The sequence below is a fragment of the Quercus robur genome, chromosome 12 (genome assembly GCF_932294415.1).
Source record: "Quercus robur chromosome 12, dhQueRobu3.1, whole genome shotgun sequence".
Classification (NCBI taxonomy): Eukaryota; Viridiplantae; Streptophyta; class Magnoliopsida; order Fagales; family Fagaceae; genus Quercus; species Quercus robur.
Genome location: NC_065545.1, coordinates 4,191,361 through 4,217,334, shown reverse-complemented (window position 1 = coordinate 4,217,334; position 25,974 = coordinate 4,191,361). Strand labels below are relative to the sequence as shown.

General features: G+C 33.9%; 2 protein-coding genes across 6 annotated transcripts; one reads left to right on the top strand and one right to left on the bottom strand.

The window, feature by feature from the left end:
* The first annotated feature begins 9,364 nt into the window (after nucleotides 1–9,364).
* LOC126709545 (LRR receptor-like serine/threonine-protein kinase ERL1) lies at nucleotides 9,365–16,655 on the top strand. The gene is made up of 27 exons (XM_050409830.1): nucleotides 9,365–9,694; nucleotides 10,256–10,394; nucleotides 10,549–10,620; nucleotides 10,741–10,812; nucleotides 10,938–11,009; nucleotides 11,102–11,173; nucleotides 11,341–11,412; nucleotides 11,591–11,662; nucleotides 11,764–11,835; nucleotides 11,925–11,993; nucleotides 12,153–12,224; nucleotides 12,382–12,453; nucleotides 12,526–12,597; nucleotides 12,679–12,750; nucleotides 12,834–12,905; nucleotides 13,028–13,099; nucleotides 13,195–13,266; nucleotides 13,344–13,415; nucleotides 13,552–13,623; nucleotides 13,725–13,796; nucleotides 13,908–13,979; nucleotides 14,064–14,135; nucleotides 14,203–14,276; nucleotides 14,424–14,555; nucleotides 14,653–14,991; nucleotides 15,378–15,748; nucleotides 15,939–16,655. The coding sequence occupies exons 1-27, from the start codon at nucleotides 9,577–9,579 to the stop codon at nucleotides 16,296–16,298; spliced, it is 2,970 nt and encodes a 989-aa protein (XP_050265787.1). The 5' UTR covers nucleotides 9,365–9,576; the 3' UTR covers nucleotides 16,299–16,655.
* A 414-nt stretch (nucleotides 16,656–17,069) lies between these two features.
* On the bottom strand, nucleotides 17,070–25,537 carry LOC126709933 (protein TPX2-like). Of its 5 annotated transcripts, none has more exons than XM_050410305.1 (16): nucleotides 24,861–25,537; nucleotides 24,247–24,402; nucleotides 21,484–21,722; nucleotides 20,678–20,728; nucleotides 20,417–20,514; nucleotides 20,230–20,308; nucleotides 20,033–20,095; nucleotides 19,895–19,945; nucleotides 19,757–19,815; nucleotides 19,330–19,399; nucleotides 19,175–19,240; nucleotides 19,010–19,072; nucleotides 18,767–18,832; nucleotides 18,629–18,670; nucleotides 18,366–18,472; nucleotides 17,070–17,475 (listed from the first exon to the last, which is right to left on the bottom strand). In XM_050410305.1, the coding sequence occupies exons 1-16, from the start codon at nucleotides 25,039–25,041 to the stop codon at nucleotides 17,457–17,459; spliced, it is 1,410 nt and encodes a 469-aa protein (XP_050266262.1). In that variant the 5' UTR covers nucleotides 25,042–25,537; the 3' UTR covers nucleotides 17,070–17,456. The 5 variants fall into 5 exon arrangements, with proteins under 5 accessions (XP_050266262.1, XP_050266266.1, XP_050266264.1 ...); XM_050410309.1 differs by lacking the exon at nucleotides 24,861–25,537 and adding an exon at nucleotides 21,850–21,937 and having other exon boundaries at nucleotides 24,247–24,369; XM_050410307.1 differs by lacking the exon at nucleotides 24,247–24,402.
* Nucleotides 25,538–25,974: the final 437 nt, after the last annotated feature.

Below are 25,974 nucleotides of genomic sequence, written 5' to 3'. Positions count from 1 at the left end.
CGCCGCAGCCACCATTGACTCTTCCACCGTCATCGCCACCACTACCCCACCACCGTTGGCCACCACCACATGATAGTAAATAATCATCTAATATTAACCGGTGATACTTTTTAACCTCAAATTATACTTATAAACATTTTTTTTTACTAAAACAATTTCTCCATCATTGTGACCGCAAATAATCGTAACAATAATATTTTGTTTTAACCTCAAATTATATATATACAAATTTATCTTTTGACTAAAAAAAAATTTCTCCCTTAGTTTTATGTTAAAACATTATAGAAACTAACAAAGTAAAAGGGGACCAACTCAAAAGTCACCTATCTGAAAAACGTAGCCTATAAAGACGAAGACCTGAATTAAGTAAAGTGGTGGAAAAATGAGATTCATTATTTGTGAAATTGAAAAATTATACTGTTTTCTTTTATTTCCTAAGCAACCCAACAAACAGAAAGCACTTATATTTAAAAAATTTAACAAATAACAAAGTAGCAATGAGCATTGTAAATCACATCAGTTGTGGATTCGCAAAATTAGAATTTGAGGAAGCTGAAATTATAGTAGGCTTAGTTGTCCCTTCATCAACCGAAGAAGTGAAACTCTTATCCAAGTATAGATTTACCTTTTCTCAGGTACTAAACAGAGAAGTACAGATGAAGATATAAATCATCATACGGATTTACTACTGCATCCACAGACTGTAAGTGTTGAATGTGATTGTGTTTTTTACCTGCTCTCTGATTGTGATTTTAAGTTGGATTCTATTTCTACTGCATTTGAATTCAGTTCTTTTTCTTTGTAGTGATTTTGAGCGGCTTCAATCCTTCAAGATATTTAATGAACATGGGGTGGGAGAGTACTGATCTGTCACAGGGGAGAGAGTGGGAGGAGTGGACCACCGATCTGGGGAGAGTGAGAGAGAAACCGGTTGGATAAAAAGAATAGAAAAAAAACCAATAAACAAATAGTATTTTGATTGGATGGAGAATAAAAAAATATAGCTGTGTACTGTAGCAAGATAGGTAAAAAAATTATACCCATACCTTCGTTACTGCGGTTCTTTATTTTTAGCACCTATATTACTATTGCTTTTATGGAATAATTATTGCACAATTTTTGCTATAATTTCACATGAGATGAGTTGTAAATGATAAATAAAAAAAGTAATGCTTCAGTGAGTTAGCCACCAATTATTTTATAATATTTTTATAAATTATTGATGTGACCAATTTTTTATTGGTTTTCATTTAAACTGACCATTAATATTATTTTTTCATTTACCAATAATCACTCATCACCTCAATAGTTTGTAAAAATCTTTGTAAAAAAAATTGTATCTTTAGTATTACTCAAATAAAAAATGGCGACTCCACATTTTCATTAGCCAAAACTCCCACTTGGCTAGTTGTGACTAGATATGGTAACTCGGTTCAGAATATTCTGACCAAACTCGACCTAAAAAATATCTGACTTCAACCTGATTTTTTTTATCGGAAGTAAAAACGGGTTGACTCGTGACCTGGCTTGTGTTTTTTGCTGGTCAACCTGACCTGACCCGCCACTCGACCCAAACTCATACCATTTTTTAAAACTTTTTTTGAGTAAAAATAAATAATAAAATTTAGACAATATTAGTTTAATTGTTTGTTGTGAGTTTTAGGAAAACAATTGAAACATTTATATAACTGCATGCAAATTAATTGAAAGACGAATGATTATGCATTCTATAATGAGTAAATATTTTTAGATATCAAATAGCAAAGTATATGCCAAGATAATCTGATTATGGTAGAGTTAAAAACATAAATTTAAAATTGTAGATGTAGGGACACGATTATTTAACGGCCCAATAATGGTGTTGGGCTCGCACGTGAAAGATCCCTTACAATAAGATTTGTAGAGAGTGGGCTTGAAAGGCTAGCGTTTAGTTACAGGGCGTTGGTCCAAACTGGACTTTAGGAAAACTCAGATAAGAAAAGGCTTCAGCCTGGATATCCAAGCCCTACAGTTTTGTAACTTGAGGGATTGGACTCCTCGGATCATGTCCGAGGAGCACTAATGTTTTTCTCCGGTTACCCGGCGGTGGGTTTTTCGTGGTGGTGTACATATATTGTCCGGGCATTCTCATCCCTGGAGTTTTTCCCAGGAAGTGAGATGGGGGTCCCTTTTCTTTTAGTTTATCTTCTCTTTTATACTAGCCTACGTTCGCTGTCCCTCGTCCACGTGTAGGGTCAACTTTTTTAGGACTGCTATTTGTCCCGTCAGTCTAATCCTAGAATTGTTGGGGATGGTTGATAAAGCCTAAGAATCTGGTTCTGTTAGGTACAGAGTCTTATCTGGGGAGGGTAATAAGGGTAATTTACCTAAGATATTTTAGATCTTCTTACCAATTTTCCTTTACCTCTTTTTTACCCCTCTTCTTAAGGGAGCTTTGGGTCGGCCGAGGACTAAACCGTCCTCGGCTGCGTCTCTGGGCCATCTTTGGCCTTATATTTTTTAAGCTTTGGGCCATAACTTTTTTTGGCTTGGGCCTGTGGACTCTCCATGAGCAAGTGGGCCTGGCCCATAAATTATTGGGCCCCACAGTAGACATGTGTGAGAAGCATTCACAAGTATGAAAATAGTGAAGTCAAAGTATTAAATTAGCATAAATCATGAATTCTTAGACCTAATTTTTTAATAATTTATGTCCAAAATAAACGGCTTTTCAAAATAAATTATGCTATTTCCTAGAGTGTGTGTTGTTTAACAATGATATGATATTCATAAAAAATACCATGTATAAATAAGTAAATAATCCAACTATAATGTATATTTCAAATTGAAATAAAATACCAACCACAATTAATAATAGATTATAAATTTTATTTTCAAGATTTTAAATTTCTTATATGTTTTTACTCTTTGTCAGATGAGTTATCCAACTAATAAGTCATTCATAATTTTGTTTTATATTTTTGGATGTTGATATTGCGTAGAAATAAAACTTGTATATTTGTTTTATTTATTTTTGTGTTATTTTGTTTGAGATAGCAATGTTAGGATTTGTATAATTTTAAAATTATTGAATAAGTATTAATAAGTTTAATTGAGTTCATTCTTAATATAAGTAGTGAATTCAAAGTAATGTATTATGCATCAAGTAATTTGTTGCATGACTTTCCAAATAGCAAATACACTATTTTTTCTTAAAAAAAAAAAAAAATTCATGTGAAAAATACATGTCAACTCAACCCGCAACCCGATTGACCCGAACCCGTTTGACCCAACTCAAACCCGCCCCGCCCGTTTTGCCATGTCTAATTGTGACAAAAATTATGCAATAAATTACGATCCTAATATTATTATTATTATTTTTTAAATGGTCAACTTGCATTTCTAGGATTTTTTTTTCCCAATTACAAGTAAGTTTACTATCATAACAATTTTTACAATTTTGGTTACAACTCACTATTGGTCTACAATTTCGTCACCCACAAGTCACATGTTGCAGTAAAGTTGTGAAAATTGTTGTATTGTTATTATTATTATTTTGCTGAGAATTGTTGTGTTATCATATTTATTCTTTTTTTTTTTTTTTTCTTGGGTGAATTTCTACCAATGCAATGGAACTTTGATTCCTAATATTGGAAAATGTGATTGTACATGTGCATGCCAATTTGACTTAGTTCTCATATTATTTATTTGTATCAAGCCACATAAAAATCATGGGTAAAGCCCTTGACATTCTATTTGTAAATTTAATAATATTTTGGGAATGTTAGATTATTTCTATAAGGTTCGTGTGAATAAACCAAATATAATTATCTTGTTTTTTAAAGGCCAAATATAAGAATCTTATCAAAGTATTAATCAGACTAAATTTGATATATACTCGAGCATACAAGTTTCCAAGCATCATATTCTCAATTATTTTTATGTTAATAATTCAATATGCATGTGGTTAAATTGTATATTTTGTCATCAAATTTTTATATTTGTTTCAAAATCATCGATATATTTTAAAATTATTCACTTTAGTCCCATGCTTTCAAAATTGTTTCAAAAATGTTTTTATTGCCATGGATGAAAAATATGTGTTGTAGGGACAAAGGCTCAAAATCATATAGTGGGTTTTGGGCTTCACCTGGAACAATTGACAAGTCTGAAGAGAGGCAAATTATTGTAAAAGAGACTCACAGTTAAAGTCCCATAAACAGGAAGTGCATGAAAGATGGTCCGAGGAGGAATACCTCCTCGGATTTGACCGATGTAGTGCAAATGCGTAACTCTAGAAATTAGAGGGCCCCTCCGAAAGGCCCTAGAGATGGGAGTGTGCCACATAAACATACAGGGAAAAATGAAACACAAAATATCTAAGGAAAAGCTGCTACCACCACATTAAATACAATGCAACTACTTTTCTGGCCGCATTTATGTGGAGAGGACCTCTGAACAGTGTTGCCTTGGCTACCATAACTCATAGAAGGTTGAAGAGGGGTGTCTGATGGGATAGGCACTCGAGTAAGAATTCGGATGATCAACAAGTGTAGGATCAAGATGGTTTAAAGAAGACTATATAATGTGAGAGATCCCCTTTAGATAGGGATCGAAAAAACGAGAGAGAGAGAGAGAGAGAGAGAGAGAGAGAGAGAGAGAGAGTATTGTAACGATCTAAAACTGTCTTTATATCCAATTGTGATCAATATACAATGTCGGTGATCTCCTTGGACTGAAAGTCCATTGATATCAATATCTATTATTTGTGTTTGATTGTCATTTAGTCCGATACCAACCATTGTCCAACTCGCCAGGATCTAGTTCTTTGACTCATTCTCTACAAATTCATTGTATTTGGCTCATTGGACCAAGACTTCATACAACTTGGGCTCGGGCTCAAAATTGTGACCGTACATGTGTCATGAGAAATAAAACTTATAAAAAATAAATAAAATTTATGTCACATTATGGGCTCCGCCTCATTAAAATGATATTAGTTTTATGAATTGTGTTTGTTACTCTAGTATTTTCAATCACTACCATCTCAATACACCTATTTGCAACAAAGGCTACTTGTGCCATATCCACCATTTTATGTAGGAGTAGTTCTTGTTTTACCAATAATGTGACTAAAACATGTATACCACACGTTGGTCTAGTCTTTTTCTTTTTATATTTCGAGTAAAATACAAAACTTATCAATGAGGGTTGGGCTAATATCAGGTAGTACTACCAATATTTTTAGATAATACTGTATATATTTTGGTTCATAAGCACAAACGACTTTTAATATTGTTTAAAAGATCCACCAGTACTCCTCTAAGTTTTTACTTCATTCTCCATCTATGGTTGTCATCCATTTATCATTTGATACCTTAGCACTTTATTGTGCATGTATAATAGTCACAATGCAATTACTGTGAGCATGCAGTCAAGACCGTTGTTGGACATATACGAAGGATCTGAGTTTATCCACGAGATTCAATTCGAGCCCACTCTTGAGACAAACTTTAAATACATTTAATGTCAAATATCCCATACATCCTACTGACTGCGTATGGTGGGAGTCATGATACAAGGAGTAACATAACCAGTAAGGGAAATTTTGGTTCAGCGTTTTGATTTGTGATTTTTGAAAAAACGGCAGTTTTAAAAAGTGCAGTATAAATTTGGGTTTTTTTTTTTAAAAAAGGTGGTAAAAAGTGTTAAACCGTAGTTGAATACAAATTAGTTTTATTTTATTTTTTATGAATATCATAAACCGTAGCGTTGATATTTTGGAAAAGTACTTGAAATTAGGCTATTGTCTAAAAGTTAAGACTATACAATACCTCAATTGTTGTTTCTTAGATTCATTTCTTAAGATTCTGTTATATAACTTTTTTCTAATGAGGTAGAAATGCATTTTTTAATTAAATAAAAAATAACATAATCTGATAATCATAAGAGGCAACTTCAATTTTTCCTTTTATCTTATATAATTTTTTTAATATAATTTTTTTATGGGCCTTTTAATATAAATTAAACTACACCCTTTACTATTCTCGGCAAATAATAAAGGCACACATCGCTTTGGAAAGGAAAGCAGCCCATTAACCCGTTTCAGAATCTTGTAAGCGATAGCACCATTGCGCTTTCGGCAAATGTAAAAAAAGACACTGTATTTTTACTGACTCAACGGACAAAAAAAATACTACCATAAAGTAAAAGTAAAATAGCGTTTTCTCTTTAGCTAAAAATTGAAGTGGTATGAGCAGCTTTATACGAGGCTAACCTGCTTGTTACTTAAGTGCTGAAAGTGCTGCAAGTTTCAGACAATGATCCTGGTCTTTTCCCGACCGGACCGACCCTTTTATGTTTGTGTTTTTATTCATTTCCTACCTTCCAAAAATCTCTATCTTGTTACGTAAAGTATGGTAAAAAAAAACAAACCCTACAAGACAAAGTACTGCAAGAAACTACTGGTAAATTTTTGCAGGAACCAATAGCCAATAGGCAATAGAAGGACTGGTATAAAAGAACGAGTTATAACAACATGCGCGTGTTCACGCGAATCACATTTTGCACTAGGGGACCATCTATACTAGACTAAGATGGATGATGAATATGAGAGAGAACCCAATTATAATGGAGCTGACATAACAGGTCCAAGTTTTGTGCATAATTATAAATAATTGCTTCTATTATTTTTGGATGATTGGATCTACCCTAACAACACTTTTTTTTTTTCAAGCTAAGCTAGGGTGTATTATGATCAATTAGGTCGGCCTATATATGTGGTGAAATATTTGGTTTTATTTGATTGTTAAAACTACCCACCACATCCTAAAATCTAGACAGGTCCATTGGTTTTAAATTACTGTTGAATTAGCAACCCATATTTATTTGATTCCTGCAAAGAGAGCTGCTTCTTTTTGTTTACTAATTTAATGCGCTACCATTTCTATGTAAGACTGTGTGTGTCAATTTTTAAGTCAAACTTGTTGCTCTCTGTTGACCAAGATTTATGTCACTTTAGGGTCTTTTTCTTTTGGGGCTATGAATCACTCAGTTTACTTACCCATTTTTATAGTCCATATTTTCAGTCATTTATAAGGTGGGGTTGGTTTGGCACAATGGATAATGCCTAGCAAAAAGGACATCTACAATGTTTGTTTCCAATTCTCAAAACAGGTGAATGGTGTTTTGCTAGCTGCTAATATAACCACAGTCCATCACCTATCATTGTCTAGCTCATTGAACTTCAATTAGAGTGAGTTATAATGAGTTGAATCCCAACTATCTTTACCTAAAGGTATCAAAATTAACTACAATTTTGAACATCCACAGAGAGCTTCAGATATATCATAAACTTCTCTCACGAATAAATATGTGTGGATGTAAAGAGGAGTCAGGGCAATGTGGTCCTTGAATTGTGAAAAAGGGAGCAATGTGAGTAGTGAGCAGTAAGTGAAGTGGACCAATATATCCTGAAATGAGGTTTTCTTGTAATAGAAGTTCTTGTCCTAATTTTATGGTTTGTTGCATAAAAACAGAAACAGAAGCAGGATTCTTGTGGTCATTTTAGAAACTCGGGAAACCCTTTTTTATGTGATCCATTATGTTTTATCACTTCCCCACCAAGATACAGTACAATACTAATAATAATAAAAGACAAAAAAAAAAAAATTTATGCGTGGAAGCAGGAAAAAAAAACGACATTTTGGTTAATAAAATACATTAACCATTTATTTTGAATTTTTTTTATAAAAAATTTGTCAAAATAGCTAATTACTTTTTCATTTTTTCATTAAAAAATTACTTAAAACGATTTACTAAAATGCGGAGAGAAAATAAAATCCTACTTAATTTTTATTTTTAATGTGGAGAGAAAATATTTCCATAAATTCTACTTAATTTTTATTTTTAATTTTCTATCAAAATCCATAAAATTATTCTTAGTTTCCGTTTTGGCAAAAATTATTTTTGTCCACTTATTTTACTATTCAGTTTATTTTTCCTATTATTCATGGGTCTTATTGTAATTTTTGGTACTATTTATAAATTTCACTATACTATTTCAGCTAATTTTTACTTTTATTTACAGTACTTTTAGTAAAAAAAAATTTCAATTTCAGTAAAATAAACGGATTCCAAGCATATCTTTATTTTTTTAAAAAGTTTTTACTTGTATAAAATTACATTTATATATATATATATTTTATAAATTAAAGGGATTAAAGTGTATAATACATTTTATTTATTTCATTTCTCATTCTTCTTTTATCAAAACACATATCTTCTTTATTTTCTTTTTCTTTTCATCAAGGCAGTGGAAATAGCCTTTTTCCAGTTTCGTTAACTCGTTCCAACAATTTTACAATTACAGTCCCTATCCTACGCCACCTTTTGTCATTGCCACGCTGTAAGTCTTTAACACATATCTCCTCGTACGACACATTCACGCGCCATACAATAATGCGCGTGCCAATTCATATGCAATAACTAAAGCCATAGGCAGCGTTCTTATATTAAAAAAAATAATAATAAAAAGAAATGAAGATAATTTTGATTATTTCTCCTAAGATTTTAAATATTAGATTTAAGTTATTCCATTAATGCATTGTAATGACTAATGAGGTATCCCATTAAGAGCTAACTAAGCTCAAAATAGTGACATTTTCTCATTCAAAACTATATCATTTTAAACCATAAATTTCGGGGCAAATTGCAATTTATTGATATTCTTTTTTAATTTAAACCCTTAAACTTTGTGGTATTTTGATTTTACCCCATAAAATTTTTAATGTTTGAATTCATTTAATTATGTCATTTTAAGTTGAGTAGGTTCTTAAGAGACACCTCATCACAGTACATAAACTAAATGGCTTAGATAAAAAAGATATGTCATGTTAAAAGTATATATCAAAATTTGAAAATCTTAAGGGGACGTTTTGTCTGAATAAAGTTTTAGGATTTTTTAGAATGTTGGAAAATTTATTCTCCTTTTTTATTGCAAATCACACCATGACAAATATCTATGAATATTTGAATTCCAACTCAATCCCATTTTTCTAGAAATATGGATTTTATTAATCATTAATTGAAAATAACTTATCTAGTGTTTTATTAAAAGTACTAAAAATAAAAACTGAAAGTTAAATAAAATAAGTTGATTATTTGTTTTGTTGAAAATCCTAAACATGTTGCGCGTGGGAGTAACAGTGAACAATTGCTAGCCTGTCGAAAAATGCAACAACATTGGGAAACGGAGAGTACGAATGACGGCCGCTGTGTGTGTCTCGTTCTCTCTTTCTTTTCTCAATTTAACGTCGCTTCACCGCCGTTTACATCTCTCTCAAATCTCTCTCTCTCTCTCTCTCTCTCTCTCTCTCTCCTACACACTTTCTCTCTCTGCAGTACACACACTCTTCCCAGCCAGACTCATTAACTGTGTTCCTTACAGTTCACGCTAAACGCCTGCTCTCTCTCTCTCTCTCTCTCTCTCTCTCTGTCATACAAACAATAGTAGAACTCTATATCATCTTCAGTTTATTCTCTCATAACACCTTCTTCTTGTTCATTCTCTCTCACTCATTTTGCTCTGGGCACAACATGGAGAAATGGGTGTTGTTGGAGTGGAGAAGCAAGAAGGAGCTGTCTTTGTGTTTGTGTTTGATAATGGTGCTTCTGTTTTTTCTATGTCCTACTGTTTCACCACTTGATGACCAAGGTATCTCCTCTTTTTGTGTGTGTTTGAACTTCGAGCATTGTTTTGTTTTGTTTTGTTTTCTCTTTTTGCCAAGAATTTTCTATGGTTGAAGCTTGTTTTGTAGCCTAAAGAAGCTGTAATAAGAAGCTTCCAACTAAGAAGTCCAAGTTGTTGTTTTTGGCCTTGAAAAACCATTAATGGCTTATGCTTTGTGATTCTCTGTTTCCTTGCTTCCAAACAAGGAACAAAACAAAAAAACCAATGAGTTTTTTGAAACCTCACTGCGTGTCTGTGCTTCTCTTGGAGCATTTTCAACTCATATTGACCAAAGTCAATGAGTCCCATCACTTGCCCTGTTGTTCTTGGTCCTTGCGTTTCCACATTTTCCCACCATCCAAACAGGGTCCAAAAACGGAATTACGAAAAGAGACTTCCTTTCTTTATATGCAAAGTTTTATTCTTTTGCTTGTCCCAGAACCATATTATCAGATAATATCACTGTATGCGTATTTATTTTGGTAAGTGAACACGCACACGTACTCTCATTCTAATACATAAATGGTGTGGATATAATTTATGTAGGCAAAGCCTTAATGTCGATAAAGGCCTCTTTGAGCAACGTAGCAAATGTTTTGCTTGACTGGGATGACTTGCACAACCAAGATTACTGTTCCTGGCGAGGTGTCTTTTGCGACAATTCCAGCTTCTCTGTGCTTTCTCTGTATGCTTCTCTTTCTAATACCCATGCTCTTTTTTTTGGCACGAAAACTCTGATGAGCTATACTATTTCATTTTTTAATCCTTTATTCTTATTGTTAAAATGTTAGTGTCGAATGAGTTTGTTTAATTCTAAGGTTTCTGTTACATTGTTGAAGGAATTTGTCTAATTTGAACCTGGGTGGAGAGATTTCACCAGCCATTGGAGATTTGAGATATCTTGTATCCGTGTATGTTTTTGACTTTTATGGCACTTCTGTTTTTAAATATTTTTTTAAAGTTTGTGATGCTTCTGTACAGTCTTCATATAAATGACTATTACTTGTGTTATGTACTTGGAAAAATTGCAGAGACTTTCAAGGGAATAAGCTAACTGGTCAAATCCCAGATGAAATTGGAAACTGTGGTTCTCTTGTGCATCTGTATTATTTCTGTCTCTCTTTTTTTCATTGTTTTTTATCCCTTTTCAGGGATATGACTACACAAAACTTTGAAAGCATTGTACTTTTGATAGATTTAAAAATAAACAAATTTACTCTGAATGTAGGGAGCTGTCTGATAATTTGCTGTATGGGGACATCCCTTTTTCGATATCTAAGCTTAAGCAGCTTGAGTTTCTGTAAGTTTTTGCTTATACATTGCCTTTCCGCACGTTATATTTCGCAAAGACATGTTTTTGTTGTAAGAACTAAGCCAATTCCCTGCGTGTAGGAATTTGAAGAACAATCAGCTCACCGGTCCTATTCCTTCAATATTAACTCAGATACCTAACCTCAAGACACTGTAAGCTTCTCTTGATTATCATGTGTTCAAGTCTATATGCTCCCAGTGGCTGTTAGAATGCAGTAATTTTCTATGATGTTAATCTCCTAATTGGTCATGTATTAAGATCATTGCATATTCATTTCTGCTGATAGAACTTGCTTTTCTTTTGGTATTTTTATATTTAGTGATCTTGCCCGGAATCAGCTTACGGGGGACATCCCAAGACTTCTATATTGGAATGAAGTACTGCAATATCTGTAAGTACTGGAGTCCTTACTAAGGGATTCAATTAGACCATCCTGTCATCTGCATTATGTTTTGGTGAAAGGGGGACGGTATTCTTTGATGTTTTGACTCTGTTTTATTTGAAGAGTATATTATCAGACAGTAGAAGCCTATAACTTTTCAATCGTTTGGTTCAAATTGTGTTTGCAGTGGGTTACGTGGCAATGCATTGACTGGAACACTCTCGCCTGATATGTGTCAATTAACTGGCCTGTGGTATTTGTGAGTGCTCAAATTCTGTCTTGTGTTCACTTTGCATTGTTTTCCTTCCGTTTGGAATTTTCTTTGATCATCAACTTGAAATTATCTTATTTTATTTCCAGTGATGTTAGAGGCAATAATTTAACCGGCACAATCCCAGACAGCATTGGGAACTGTACAAGCTTTGAAATCCTGTAAGTCTCATTACTTATGTAATTTTTCATTTTCCCTTTATATGCAGTGTAGGTTTTCATAAATTTTTAATTTGTGTTGGCAATTTCAGGGACATTTCCTACAATCAAATCACTGGTGAGATTCCGTTCAATATTGGATTCCTACAAGTGGCAACGTTGTAAGTTTCCTGCCAGACTAGAATTTTATCAATTTCAATCACTCAAGGAACTGTACAATTTTTGAGATGAAAGTTTGTTTATTTTTTATCACATTCTGTTGCTCATTCTGCACTCAAAACCATTGGGGCATTTTTCAGCAATCTTGTCTTGTGTTTTAGGTCCCTGCAGGGAAATATGCTAACGGGGAGGATTCCAGAGGTGATTGGTTTAATGCAGGCCCTGGCTGTCCTGTACGTATGCATGTTATTGCTTACAATTTAAAGAATTTTTTTCTTCCTGTTTTGTTTTTGCCATGATATTTTAATTGAAGTGCTTTTCATGTGGCTTTTACGAGTATCTTCTGCCTAAATTTTAAAGAGTTGTGTATTTTATATCCACTCTTTGTAGGGATTTGAGTGAGAATCAACTTGTTGGGCCCATACCGCCAATACTTGGCAACTTGTCATACACTGGAAAACTGTGAGTTCCTGTTGCCTGAAATGTAAACTAATTTACCAAGGGATTTTATGCATTTGACACCTGTTTCACCAGATATCTCCATGGCAACAAGCTTTCCGGGCCAATTCCTCCAGAGCTTGGCAACATGTCAAAGCTCAGCTACTTGTGAGATATATCCCACCACACTAATCTTTAAGATCATTTAGTTATATTTTTTCTTGTGTACTGAACCAGGAGTATTTGCAGGCAATTGAATGATAACAAACTAGTGGGGCAGATTCCGGCTGAACTAGGAAAGCTGGAACAGTTGTTTGAATTGTGAGTATTTGTTACTATCGTCTGTTCTTTTGTAATTTACAACAGTTTTCTGTTGTTAATTTCCTCGTTTTACAATGCCTCAGGAATCTTGCCAACAATGAGCTAGAAGGACCCATTCCATCCAACATCAGCTCTTGCACAGCATTGAATCAATTGTAAGACGTCTAATTTGTTGTAACGACTTTTGTCATCAACTACTTGTTTTTATCTATTATTTTTCACCTACTCTACGCACGTTAACTTGTAATGTGTTTGGTTTTGTATCCTCTCTCTGAAGCAATGTACATGGTAATCGCTTAAATGGATCGATCCCATTGGGTTTCCGCAATCTAGAGAGTTTGACCTATCTGTAAGTGATGACTCATTGAAATCAAATAATAAGTTATGATTGAGTTGTACATGTTTCCTGTAGACTGATCTAAGAAAAATATTCTGGACCTGCAGAAATATATCAGAAAACAATTTCAAAGGCTGGGTTCCTGTTGAGCTGGGGCATATTATTAATCTCGATACACTGTAAGTGTCATAATGAAGTTTGTTATGTCAGTTGGAGTCCATCTAAGCTGAGGCTTCTCAAATTTCCATGTTGGCAGGGATCTCTCAGGAAATAATTTCTCTGGTCCAATTCCAGCTTCTGTTGGTGATCTTGAGCATCTTCTCACCCTGTAAGTCTGTAATTTAGCTCCCCCACCCCCCCCCCCCCGCCTCCCTTTATATATCTGTTTTTGTTTATTCTCTCTGGAGTCATTGGTTTACTATATATCATGGCACATAATGTTGTTGATGAAAATTTATGGTCAGGAATTTAAGTGGCAATTGTCTTGACGGGCCTATACCAGCAGAATTTGTGAACCTCAGAAGCATACAAATTATGTGAGTTAATCAGACGTGGGTGTATTTGTCTGAGTATTCTTAAGCCATCACATTTCATACTCTATCCTTTGGTATTTATATTTTTACCTTTAATTTTGTAGTGATATGTCATTCAATAACCTTTCTGGTAGCATTCCGCCAGAGTTTGGGCAGTTGCAAAATATTGTCACTCTGTAAGTGTCATCCCGTCTGCTGCCCCTTCCTAATTTGATGAGGTTTTGTACCTAGCATATATCTGGATTTCATGTTAATGTCATTTCCCTTTTGGTAATATCTTATGGTAGGATTCTGAACAACAACAACTTGTGTGGAGAAATTCCTGATCAACTAACAAATTGTTTCAGCCTAGCCACTTTGTAAGTTGAATCTCCTGTTACTAAACATGTTTTTTCATGTAACTTATGAGGATTGCTCTAATGCTCAATTCCCAAATATTTTAGGAATGTCTCTTACAACAACTTATCAGGCATTGTACCTCCCATGCGGAACTTCTCACGGTTTTCAGCAGACAGGTATGAGAAATAATCGTTGTCTACATTCATGTAGGCTCCTGTACTGACTTGTGTTCATTTATATCAGCTTCATTGGTAATCCTTTATTGTGTGGCAACTGGTTGGGATCAATATGTGGACCTTACATGCCAAAATCTAGAGGTACTTGCTCATTTCTATTGGTGTGATTTTGTTATGTATCTATCAGATTCTGCTACCATTATATACATAATGATCACAGGCTTTTGTTCATGGGATTGGCTGTTGGAATTTTATCCTAATATTGCAATATATTTTTCTCTACCCCAGCACTTTTCTCTAGAGCTGCTGTTATTTGTCTGACTCTGGGCCTCATCGCATTATTGTCTATGGTAATAGTTGCTATTTACAAATCCAACCAACCAAAGCATTTGACAAAGGGTTCTACTGGAACAGGGCAAGGTAATTTACTCTTTGTAATGCTAAATTGACTTGTAAAGGAGTGGGTTATATTGCATGTCTTTAATTCTGTATCCTAATGTGCTTCTTTCCTTGCCAGGTCCCCCTAAAATGGTAATTCTTCGCATGGATATGGCTATTCACACCTTTGATGATATAATGAGAATCACTGAGAATTTAAGTGAGAAGTATATCATAGGCTATGGTGCTTCTAGCACAGTATACAAGTGTGTTTTGAAGAATTCCCGACCCATTGCAATTAAGCGAATTTACAACCGGTATCCTAACAACGTACGAGAATTTGAGACTGAGCTTGAAACCATTGGTAGCATCAGACATAGGAACGTGGTCAGCTTGCATGGTTATGCACTGTCTCCCTATGGGAACCTCCTCTTCTATGACTACATGGTGAACGGTTCTCTGTGGGATATGCTTCATGGTTAGTTGCTTGCCTGAACTGTTGTTTGTTTTCGTTATGTTAATATCAAAAGTTTTGGTGCAAAGGAATGCTGTCATGTTCTTTTAATTTGTGGAACACAGGAAGTTATAGTTGATGCTTTGATTGGGTGTAGAATTACGTTTATAAAATAAAACTTAAGGTGGTAACTAATTTATGAAACAGCCAAATGGTCAGATTTTGTTTGGGTTATAAACTGTGAGATTGAATACTGTTGACTGTTTTGAGATTTCAGTCTTCTACAGAGGGAAGTAACTCCTGACACAGTTGAAGTTCACCCATTTACCAGTTTATTTATTTATTTCAAATTTTAATTAATTAATTGGAACTGGCACTGCCTGATTGTTTTGAGCTGACATACATGACAGGATCATCAAAGAAGGTAAAACTTGATTGGGAGACACGATTGAGAATAGCAGTTGGGGCTGCTCAGGGACTTTCCTATCTTCATCATGACTGCAACCCCCGTATTATACACAGGGATGTCAAGTCCTCAAATATCCTGCTGGATGAGAATTTTGAGCCTCGTCTCTCTGATTTTGGGATTGCCAAATGCATCTCTACCACCAAAACTCATGCATCTACTTTTGTTCTTGGAACTATAGGCTACATTGACCCAGAGTATGCCCGAACTTCCCGGCTTAATGAGAAATCGGATGTTTATAGCTTTGGTGTTGTTCTTCTGGAGCTACTGACTGGGAAGAAGGCAGTGGACAATGAGTCAAACTTGCATCAACTGGTCTGTTTCCTGTTCTCAAAGATAATACTTGAGTTGTTTTACTATGGTCTATGGATGAATACGTTTTTCCAACTTGTGTTTGAGGCTCTGAATCTTGACGGATCTTAAACATTAATTTAGATTGACGTAGTTGATTTTGGTCTTAAATTATTTCATCCATCTTTTTAACTTGATTGAGTTATATTCTCAGATATTGTCAAAGGCAGATAATAACACAGTAATGGAGGCTGTTGACCCCGAGGTTTCTGTAACATGCATGGATTTATCCCATGTCAGGAAGACCTTCCAACTTGCTCTCCTGTGCACGAAGCGTAACCCATCTGAGAGGCCAACCATGCATGAGGTTGCAAGGGTCTTGGTCTCCCTGCTTCCAGCGCCTCCCAGAAAAGCCTGTCTTGATCCACCGAAGACCATTGACTATGCTCAATTTGTGATTGACAAAGGACAGCAACAATCAAACATGCAGCAGCAGCAAGTTCAGCACAACAATTCATCTGATGCTCAGTGGCTTGTTCAGTTTGGTGAAGTTATATCCAAGGACTCCCTTTGAAGGAAGTTTACATTTCAGTCTTTTTGGCATCCATTATAACAGAAACAGAAAGAACAAAAAAGAAGAAGGATGGAACATGGGGAAATCCCAAGTTTTGATTTTGATGGGCATAGTTCTCTTCCAACTAGATTATTATGCCCATCTGACTAGGTTCCACAACATTTTACTAACTATTTTAATGTATTAAGTTCTATATACAACAGACCAGTCTAAGTTTTGAACAGCTAAATCTCCAGCCTTTTTGTACAATCATAGCACTGACTATCTGTAGGTACACTTATTTTGTTTAAAGTACCAGGTGCCAGCTAGTCTATGTTCTAGTGTAATTAATATATGCAGTTATAACCCTTTATTAAATGCTTTTGTCATTCAATAGTTTCACATGATTTAGCTGAACCTGTAAGATTCTGCTTCTCTGAGACAGGCTCACGAGTGTTTTTACCACTCTTCTATTATTGATGCTTAACTGGCTGGTGAGCATCGTTAAAAAAATGTTGAATAAAAAAAGGTCAGGACTTGTATGTATACCACATGTGGAACCATAGCAGTACGAAGCCTATGGGTTTCTATGAGGCCCATTTGTAGGAGTGCTGATAATTGGTGGTCTATCACCTGTGAAAGGTTTGGTTCCATGGCACAACACAACGCCCTAATGTAAAATCATATATTCTATACGACCTCATTGACTTCCAAAATAGAAAATTGATAGTAAAATGTACATATTTGACACTCAAACCTATCATATGACAATAAGATTTGGAGATATTTCCGTGAGGAAAAACATGAATCTTTCTCTATATTTCTCAGGCTTTTCTGCATTGCAATCTGCCACATAAAGCTTTTGATAAGACCAAGGAAACTAGGAAAGAGACTAGAACGCTTGACACTGCTGGTCTCTGCTAATTTTATTAAGACTACAACCGGAAAAAATGGATTTATTATTTCATTCGCTACAACTGATAACGCACAAAAATTTGTTATCAACCATAGTACAACTGAGAAAGCACAAAAAGCTGCTATCAACTATAGACCCTGAAATATTGGGTTGGTAAGGGCATCTTCCCTGGAATTTGATGGAGTACAAGGTCCTCATTGTTATGCAATGCATGGGTAAAGCATTGACATAAAAAATGGAAGGGCATCTTCATGCTCTTGTTCTCAGCATATGTCTCTGCTCCTGCGATATGAAGGTCATAAGTAATACCAACCAGTTCTTTAACGGGCACAATAAAATTTCATAACAATTTGAGTTGTCAACCCAACATATGTAAAAAATATATATAAAACAAGATCACCACAACTCAAAATAAGGATGTTGTGAAAATCTTGTAAATTTTTGTTATAACCCTAGACTTTCTGCAAAAGAATTCAGTTGGACATAAATCACAAGAGATTAACATGATTCATAGCAGTACAAAAATAGGAAACAGAATAAAACAAATGCATTTAAAAAAAATATTTGTCTAAATAATTTCTAATAACCAATCTTATATTTCACAACATCTATAGCATGACTGAAAGCCTGTTTTTCCTTTTCCAAATTTCTTTACCCCCACCAAAAAAAAAAAAAAAAAATCTATAAAGACCAAAAAAAAACTCCTCATTTGATAAGTACAAAGAAGGGAAGGGAACATACAATGTCACTTGCAGTGATAAGGTGGACATCGTATTTTTGTTGCTTAAATTCAGGTTCCTAAAAGAAAGTTATGGCCAAGAGCTTTGTAGGTCCGTGGCATAGCTTGTTTTTTATTTATTAAAAGAACCATGGTTCAAACCCTCCCCTCCCCATTGTTGTAATTAATGAATTATTATTTTAAAAGAAAAGAGAAAGAGGATAGTTATTAACTTTGTAAAAATAATATGACCCCTATTCTTACCATGAACGTAATCTGATTTCCCTGGTTTCATGTATAGAATAAATTATTACTTATATACATTAATTAAACTCAAAAAAAGAAAAAGAAAAAAGCTGCATGATTTTTGAAAAGTATCTAATGTTCCATACAATAAGACTGAACAAATAACAAGGTATACTTCAATTCAAACTAATTTAGAACCAAGTGCTACCTGTTAATGTACAATTGTGGTCCAACTTCAGGAATCATCCTGTAACTCCCACATTGATACTGCTTCCCACCCAAACTCTGCAATTTTTCTTCGAACAAATTTATCACCTACAACTTGGATGTAATGAAACCATGAGCATTAAAACAGATAATGAAACTTTAATATAATTATTTCTAGTCATAAATACTAGGTTTCCCTATAATTTTGGATTAATAGAAACTACAAAATGCTAGCTAATGTCGTAAGTAGCCACACAAACATACCTTGCGCGCTTTAAAAGGTTTTGGTGTGTTCTCTTTTGAATCCTTAATAGAGCAATGAAAACACTCACGTATTAGTAAGAACACAAAATAAACTTTGCAATTTCTGTCTTCCAACAAGCAAAGGATGAAGAAACTAACCTTAGTTGGCAGAGGACTTCTTGACGGAGATTTCCCATTGAGCTGGGCATCAGATGCTAGGGAGAGCTGGCAATTATGACAGCATATTAGTAGCTATATTAATATGACACATAAGGAATTTATAAATTGCATAATTGAAAACAAGATACATCTATGCAAAAATTACTTGACAATACAATAGGCATAAATCCACTATAAAAGGAGACTAAGAATAAATCACAAAATACCCCAATTTATTCATACCTTACTCAATAATTCTATTGGTGGCTCGACTAGAAACCTCTTATCTGTTGAAAAACTGAGTTCCTAATAGGAAGCATAAGCCAAATGTTAAAAGAAGGAATAACTTCAGAATTAGTAAACCATTAATATAAAGAGCTGTGCATAAAGGATTTTGTATTAAGTTACCCTTGGGACTGTGGTTTCTTGTTTGGAATTTTGAAAGACACCAAGTTTCTCTTTTCTTGAAAGTATCTGTATTGGGTGCAACATGGCTCACAAATGGTTATCACTAACAATAAAAATCTCAATAAAGGGCTTCCAAATGTTATTAATGAAATTACCTTATTAGTAATAGGGTGAGGTTTAGATTTGTTGATTGTTTTGCATTTCTCCTGGCTTAAAGCATTTAGCCTATGATTGAAAATTAAGCATAAAAGCATAAGCATCTGATAGGAAGATATTGTATAAATGAGTACGAAATGCTTGCATGTATGAAGAACATCATAAAGGAAGAGGAAAAATAATTGAGCTCAAAAATCAGATATTCTATGTGATTGTTCATTGCATAAGAAAATGAACTTCAGATTCTTGGAGAAAATATTAGGACTAAAAAGAAATTAAAAAGCTCAGAAATGTGGATCAAGTCACAAGAAACAGCAATAAACTATGACTCTTAAGTATTATTACAAACACTTCACACTAGAGAGGATATGAATGCAAAATCTTCAACTTTGAACAAAAAGATGCTAAAATTTTAGACATTTTTACCTTTTACCGTCCATGGCTTCATATTGTGAAATAAATTTAAAATTATCTATGCTCCCCACCTGCAATGAAGAGATTATTAGCTTCTGATATTGGAGAATATAAGAACATATTGTGGAAATGATCATCTTTATGACCTACATTACTGGATGTGTGTTGCGTAGTCCTCTCTGAGGTCTTCAGGTGAAACACCTACAAAGCAATTGAATGTTGTCAAGATATTTCAAAAAAGCACCCATTATAAAAAGACAACAGCAAATAAACTTGTTTGCTAATTACTTGAAACTCTTGCAGCTGTGATATTTTCTTTTTAGGAGGAAGCAATGAAGGAGCCTCGAGAATCTGCAAAGCCCAAGAGTCATGTGTTAACAAGATCATGTGTTGTGCCATACATATATCATATTAGATTTCTTCAGAAATGTAAAATTCCCCCAAAACTCAACAAGAATCGACTTAATAAACTGAAAAGTACCAACTTTTCTGTTCAAGGGGTGCGCTTTGAAGCTATGGGTATTTGATTCTGCATGTTCACCCAACCCTGTGTTGATCTTAGACCTGCAGTTCAGAACATTCAATAGGACATCAACTCATTATGCATATTTTGGTATTTCAACCTCAAGATGTATATATTCACAATCACAATCTTAAAAGAAATGACTATACCTATGTATTTGGGCCCTACGTGCTGTTGCCAGATCAGGTTCTCTAGGAATAGTAACTTTAAGTCTAGTATGCACATAGTTAACATCAATGGTTGCAACCTGCAATAACAACTCAAAACAATTTAGCCAATCAACAGATGATACAGAAAGCATTGACAAAAATAGTGTTTACTAAAGAAACATGTGTTAAACAAGATATGTTTAGTGAAAGGGTGATAATAATTTAAGCATGGGCATATACTCCCTGACATATGTAGCATACCTTTTTAGGTACCTTGTGAAGCAAAAGAGCTTGATGCTTCAGGTGAGCAACCTGCTTTGCAAAATTAAGGAATGCTCTTAAGATTATCATATGAGAGATTAGTGTTAACTATTGAATACTTTATTCTACCAGGAAAAAAAATACTGAATATAGTATATAACCAAATTCTAAAGACATCTTACTAGTTTAGCAAGCTTAAACTTTGAAAATCCAAAAAACTAAGAGGTACAATCAGAACTGTGCATTTCCAGATAAATATCAAAAGAATCAACACAAGATGTTATGATTCCCATGTTGTATAACTAATAAATGGATGTGAGAAAAGGGGGAAAAATAAAGAGTTAACAGAAGCATTGTGTCATCTACAATATAGTCTCACCAGTCCCTACATATTCATGTTGCAGGCAGTGTTTCGGAGATCCAGAACTATTCTTACAAATCTTAGTGTTTCCTTCGCTACAACTTACCATGGAAAATTATCTAGAGTCAACATACATTTGAAACAGATCATTACATTTTTGCAAATGAAAATGACCTTCAGTGAAGTGAATGATTTACAAATCTCTCAAGTTCAATCCAGATTGAAGCATCTGTGTATTACTAAGACGGTGTTTTACTTATGTCAATCTTTAAAATAATTAAAATTGAATTCTGTTTCTGGCCTGAAAAGGAGTCTAACATAATTGTAAAACCTTCAGTTTGAAGATGTAGTTTACGCATACAAATGCTCCAGAACTCATGGCTATAATGACAATTATAAACAGATCAAAGGCATCAAAATACCGAATTAACAAATTCTAGTGTACCTTCTGCAAGTAACCAGCCTCCAACTTCTGCCTTTTTGTAGCTTGGTTGTCAATCACAGGAAAGCTCCCTGAACCCTTTTCATCAATATTCTCTAACTTCTTCTGAAACCTAGGTTTGTTCTGCTTGGCCAAATGACTTGCTGTTGGTTTCATTAAAGTTGAACTCCTAGTTGACTTGACAGGGGAGTTTGTTTTAGATTTTGGACTAGCTTGGGCCATCTGAGCACTGCTAAATGAATCTGTGGAGGACATGCAATCAAATTGGTGAATAAATACTTCTGTAATAATTTGTCAACAATAACTTAAAGAGTGAATTCTATAGCAACAGAATTAAATTCATGCACAAGCTAAATAATATGAAAGCACCTTTGCCATTGCTTGTGGTTCAAGTTCAACTTCCTATTGGTAAGATGCTGATGACTTTCCCATTAGACCTCTTGCAACCATGCACCCACTATATTGGTAAATATAAGTGTTTGGGACTCAAGTTTGGATTAAGGGAATAAAGGAATCCTTATAATACAATTCAAACCTAGCATAATATATGGTTGAGTATTCATCATCAGTTACCAACAGGGCATCATACATATTAGCACTTGATTTTCACTGCCCAAATGCAAGTTTAACCATATATATATATACACACCAGTGTTACAAAGCTCTCACTAAAATAAGTCTCCTTCCACGGAAGGGTGGGGGAGAAAAATACATTCCATGTACATGAACCTCTATTCTGAAAAGCAAAAGAACTTTTTGATCAAACCAAGGTTCTTTTGATAATTCAACAATTAAAATGGGGGTGAGGGGATTTGAACCCTAGATGTCTTAAAACACTAAGATATGCCAACCAGTTGAGTTACAAAACTCTTGGCCTAATCAAAGCAAGATTCTTGAAAGGGAGGGAATCACTTCTCTCAAAGGCTGCAAGTAATTAAATAATTTGGACTTTGAGAATACAATGAAGATGATAACAAAACTGCATGTGTTATAGACAGATAAGAAATGGGTATGATAAAAAGGTTAAAAGAACCTAAAATGCAGTGCAAAATTGGCATTCTAGATACACAACTGACATATACCAGATATCCACACATATATGGGCCAAAAATACTGAAACAAGCATCTTTTGATGCAGTAAACAGAAATTGCATTTGATGTGCAAGCACATAAAATTATTTATTACTTAGAGTCGCATTAGATTTTTATTTTGTATATATGTAAGTGCTACTTAAGAGTCACATTAGATTTAGATGGCATTCAATTTATATTTTATAGCTTCCTGTAGTGACTTATTAAATTAAATTTTGTTCACCACCACCCAAAAAAAAAAAAAAAAGGACTATGCAGTACTGCAATATGAGTTGTTGGTCATTACCATGTATTGCCAAAAATCCATTTTACTTTTAGAAGGCACTCAAGTTAAAAAAGAAAAAAAAAACAAAAAATCAACAACAACAACAATTACTCAAACCAGGGGCTCTTTTATATATATATATAAAGGTAAAAAATAGAACACTAGAATAATATGAGTCACTAAAGAGATTGGCTCATAGAATAAAACAATCCTCTATTGTTTTCATGTGATTACATGAGTGCGGAAATAACATGGATCCACTTGTACTTAAATTAAAACTGAAAGCTACAATACACATTTTTTGGACCACTTGATTCTTCATTTATCCCTTTAGAAGCCAAAGAAAAAAAACAAAACAAAAAGTGGGGAATCCCCTCATATTGGAGGAAGAACCTTTAGCTGGTTTTCGGATTTCCTACCTCCCACCAACGAGCAAAACAAAGAGACTTGCATGGACCATATGAGGGATAAAAAATTCTGAATGTAGGAAAAGTATAAAAAAAAAAAAAAAGAAAAAAGAAAAAAAAGAAAAAAGAAAAAGTTTATTTTCAAAATTGGTTGTACGTTCAGGTTATAACCTTACTCAATATCTTTTAACCAGAACTCAATATCTTTTCATTGGAGGTAAATTTTGACAAATCCACCATTAATTTAAATATTCTTTTTATATATTTTGTGCTTGCAAAATTTCTAGAAAATTGAAAATCAATAGCTATGTCATCAATAAATTGTTTAAATTGCAAGTTTTTATAGTTTAAAATTATGCATAAAATATAAGCTTATAGATCATATAGTAAATAATATCCAATTGACACAAAATTTGATACGTGTATTAAAAGCGTAAAGAACATACAATTCAACAGTTAGATTTTCAAAATATGTAGTAATAATTATTTTATTGAATAATGTTGTAATTTTAGACTATAACCAATTTTGTAGTTAAATTTTATCCCAAAAAAAAAAAAAAAAATTTGCCTATATGGTAACTATCATTTCATAACTTGTTCAAAAATGGGGAAAAATTCTTTTTCTAACTTCCTATGATAAGGATAACAAAAAGATTTATAGACCAAATCAAATGCTAAGAGGTTAACATCCTAAAACAACCAATCTCCATTAATCACTTTATCACGATTGTCATTAGAATATTTTGTTTTAAATTTGACCCAGGGCTAACCAACCATTATCTCAAAAACTCATAACTATTGATGCCAAGACATGGTAATTTTATTGCTAAACTTATCATATGATTGTAGCCCAGAATTTCCTAACCATGTTCAGCATGAAAATGCTCAAAAGTTTCTCAAACATAGATAATGATTAAAAATTGAGACTAATAACCAAATTGATTTTATTCATAATGATTATCACAGGAAAAGATGAAGTTAAAGAATTGAGTAAATTGATACCTTTGTTATTATCATCGGTTGCAGAAACTTTGGGAGTTGTGCAACTGTCAGAATCATTCCCAATATAATTCATGCGTTCATCAATTCTCAATTTATCAGAGGAAGTTATAATTTCCACAAGACCTCCTTTTTCCCAGTTCAACTTTATCATGAAAGCTAGAGATTAATAAAAAAAAAATTAAAAACTTTGAAGCAGACTAAACCACATGACATTGACATGACATGACACTATGATTGATCATAACTTTTTTTTTTGGTAAACTATTGATCATAACTTTGTAACCACCAAAACAAAAAAAAAAAAATTGTGAAATTAAATTGATGATGCCCATTGAGGTAGATGATGAACTGTCACTGTTACCAGTACGGTACTAAAAGCTCCCATTCATTTTTTCACAACTTCCCCACTTCAAAGTCCAAAATATTAAATTTATGATTACAAATTTACATACAATAAGTCTACTATGTACCCAACCCAACCTTATGATTACTGTATAATAAAAATAGTATTAATGATGAAAGTAAAACATTAAAATCACGATGTTTCAATCGCAATAAATCATATAAGCAGTCATATATACGAAAATGTACAATTTACGGACTGAAATGCTTACGTGAAGGGGGGTAAGTTTTCGTGGAATCGAACCAGCGGCCGGCTTCGAAGGCCTCCAAATCCGTCTCAGGCAGAGTGAAGTCGTGGAACCGAGGCGCATCGAACTCGTAATTGAGATCCAATTCTTCACCACCAACAAAAGGTTCCATAACAAACTCCTCCAAGTATTCTTCTTCCTCCATTTTTTTTTTTCGATTCACAGAAACCAGCCAATTGATATCGTAACTATTTTTTTTCCCTTAAATTATTTAAAAAAAAAAAAAATCTTTTAAAGAGGTTCGAAGAAAGAAAAAAGCTCTGGTTTTTCACTGTTCCGGGAGAAACAGCAAAACAAACACCATTGGTTTAACGATTTTCCCTCACTTTCTCTCTCTTTCTGAGCTAGCGAGAGAGAAAGTTTCGATCATTCCCTTCAAACCTCCATAAAATCGAAAAAGAAGAAGTTTCTTCCTCTCTCTCTCTCTCAAACTTTCCCGGCAATTCTCTGTTTTTATATATTTTTCCGGGAAAGTGAGTGAGTTAGGGGGAAAATAGTGTTGTGATTGGATGGAAAATCGAAATCCCTGATTTTTTATTTATTTTTTGGTTGGAGTTAACGGAGCGAGAGCCGAGAATTTCGGTTGGTGTTTTTTTAACATACATACATGCATGAGATGAGAGGAAGAGGATGAATGAAGTGTGCGATGAACTGTTGTTCGTTTCTGTGTGCACTTTATATTTATAGCGCCCAAATTTTTTATGGGTCCCACTTTTTAAAACGGTGGAGGTGGGGTCACCACCTTTCTGTTTTTCCAAAACCCTAATTTAGAGAGAATGTGCAGGAATATATATTGTGTCCCCTCTCTCACCTATTAAAGGGGAGTATGATATTATTGTATTCTAGAAATTGTCTATAATTTTCTTCTAAAATTATGAGTTATTATTTATGTATTTTGGGAACTGTTTATAATCTTCCTCCAAAATTATAGGTGGATAACGTTTCTCATTTTTATGACTATTGTGCCTTTGGTATTTAGACGAATGTTATATTTTAATGAATAAAAGGCTAATAACTTATGGCACGTTTGGTAGACTATAATAAGTATTGTAATGTAATAGTTATTCATATGGTTTAG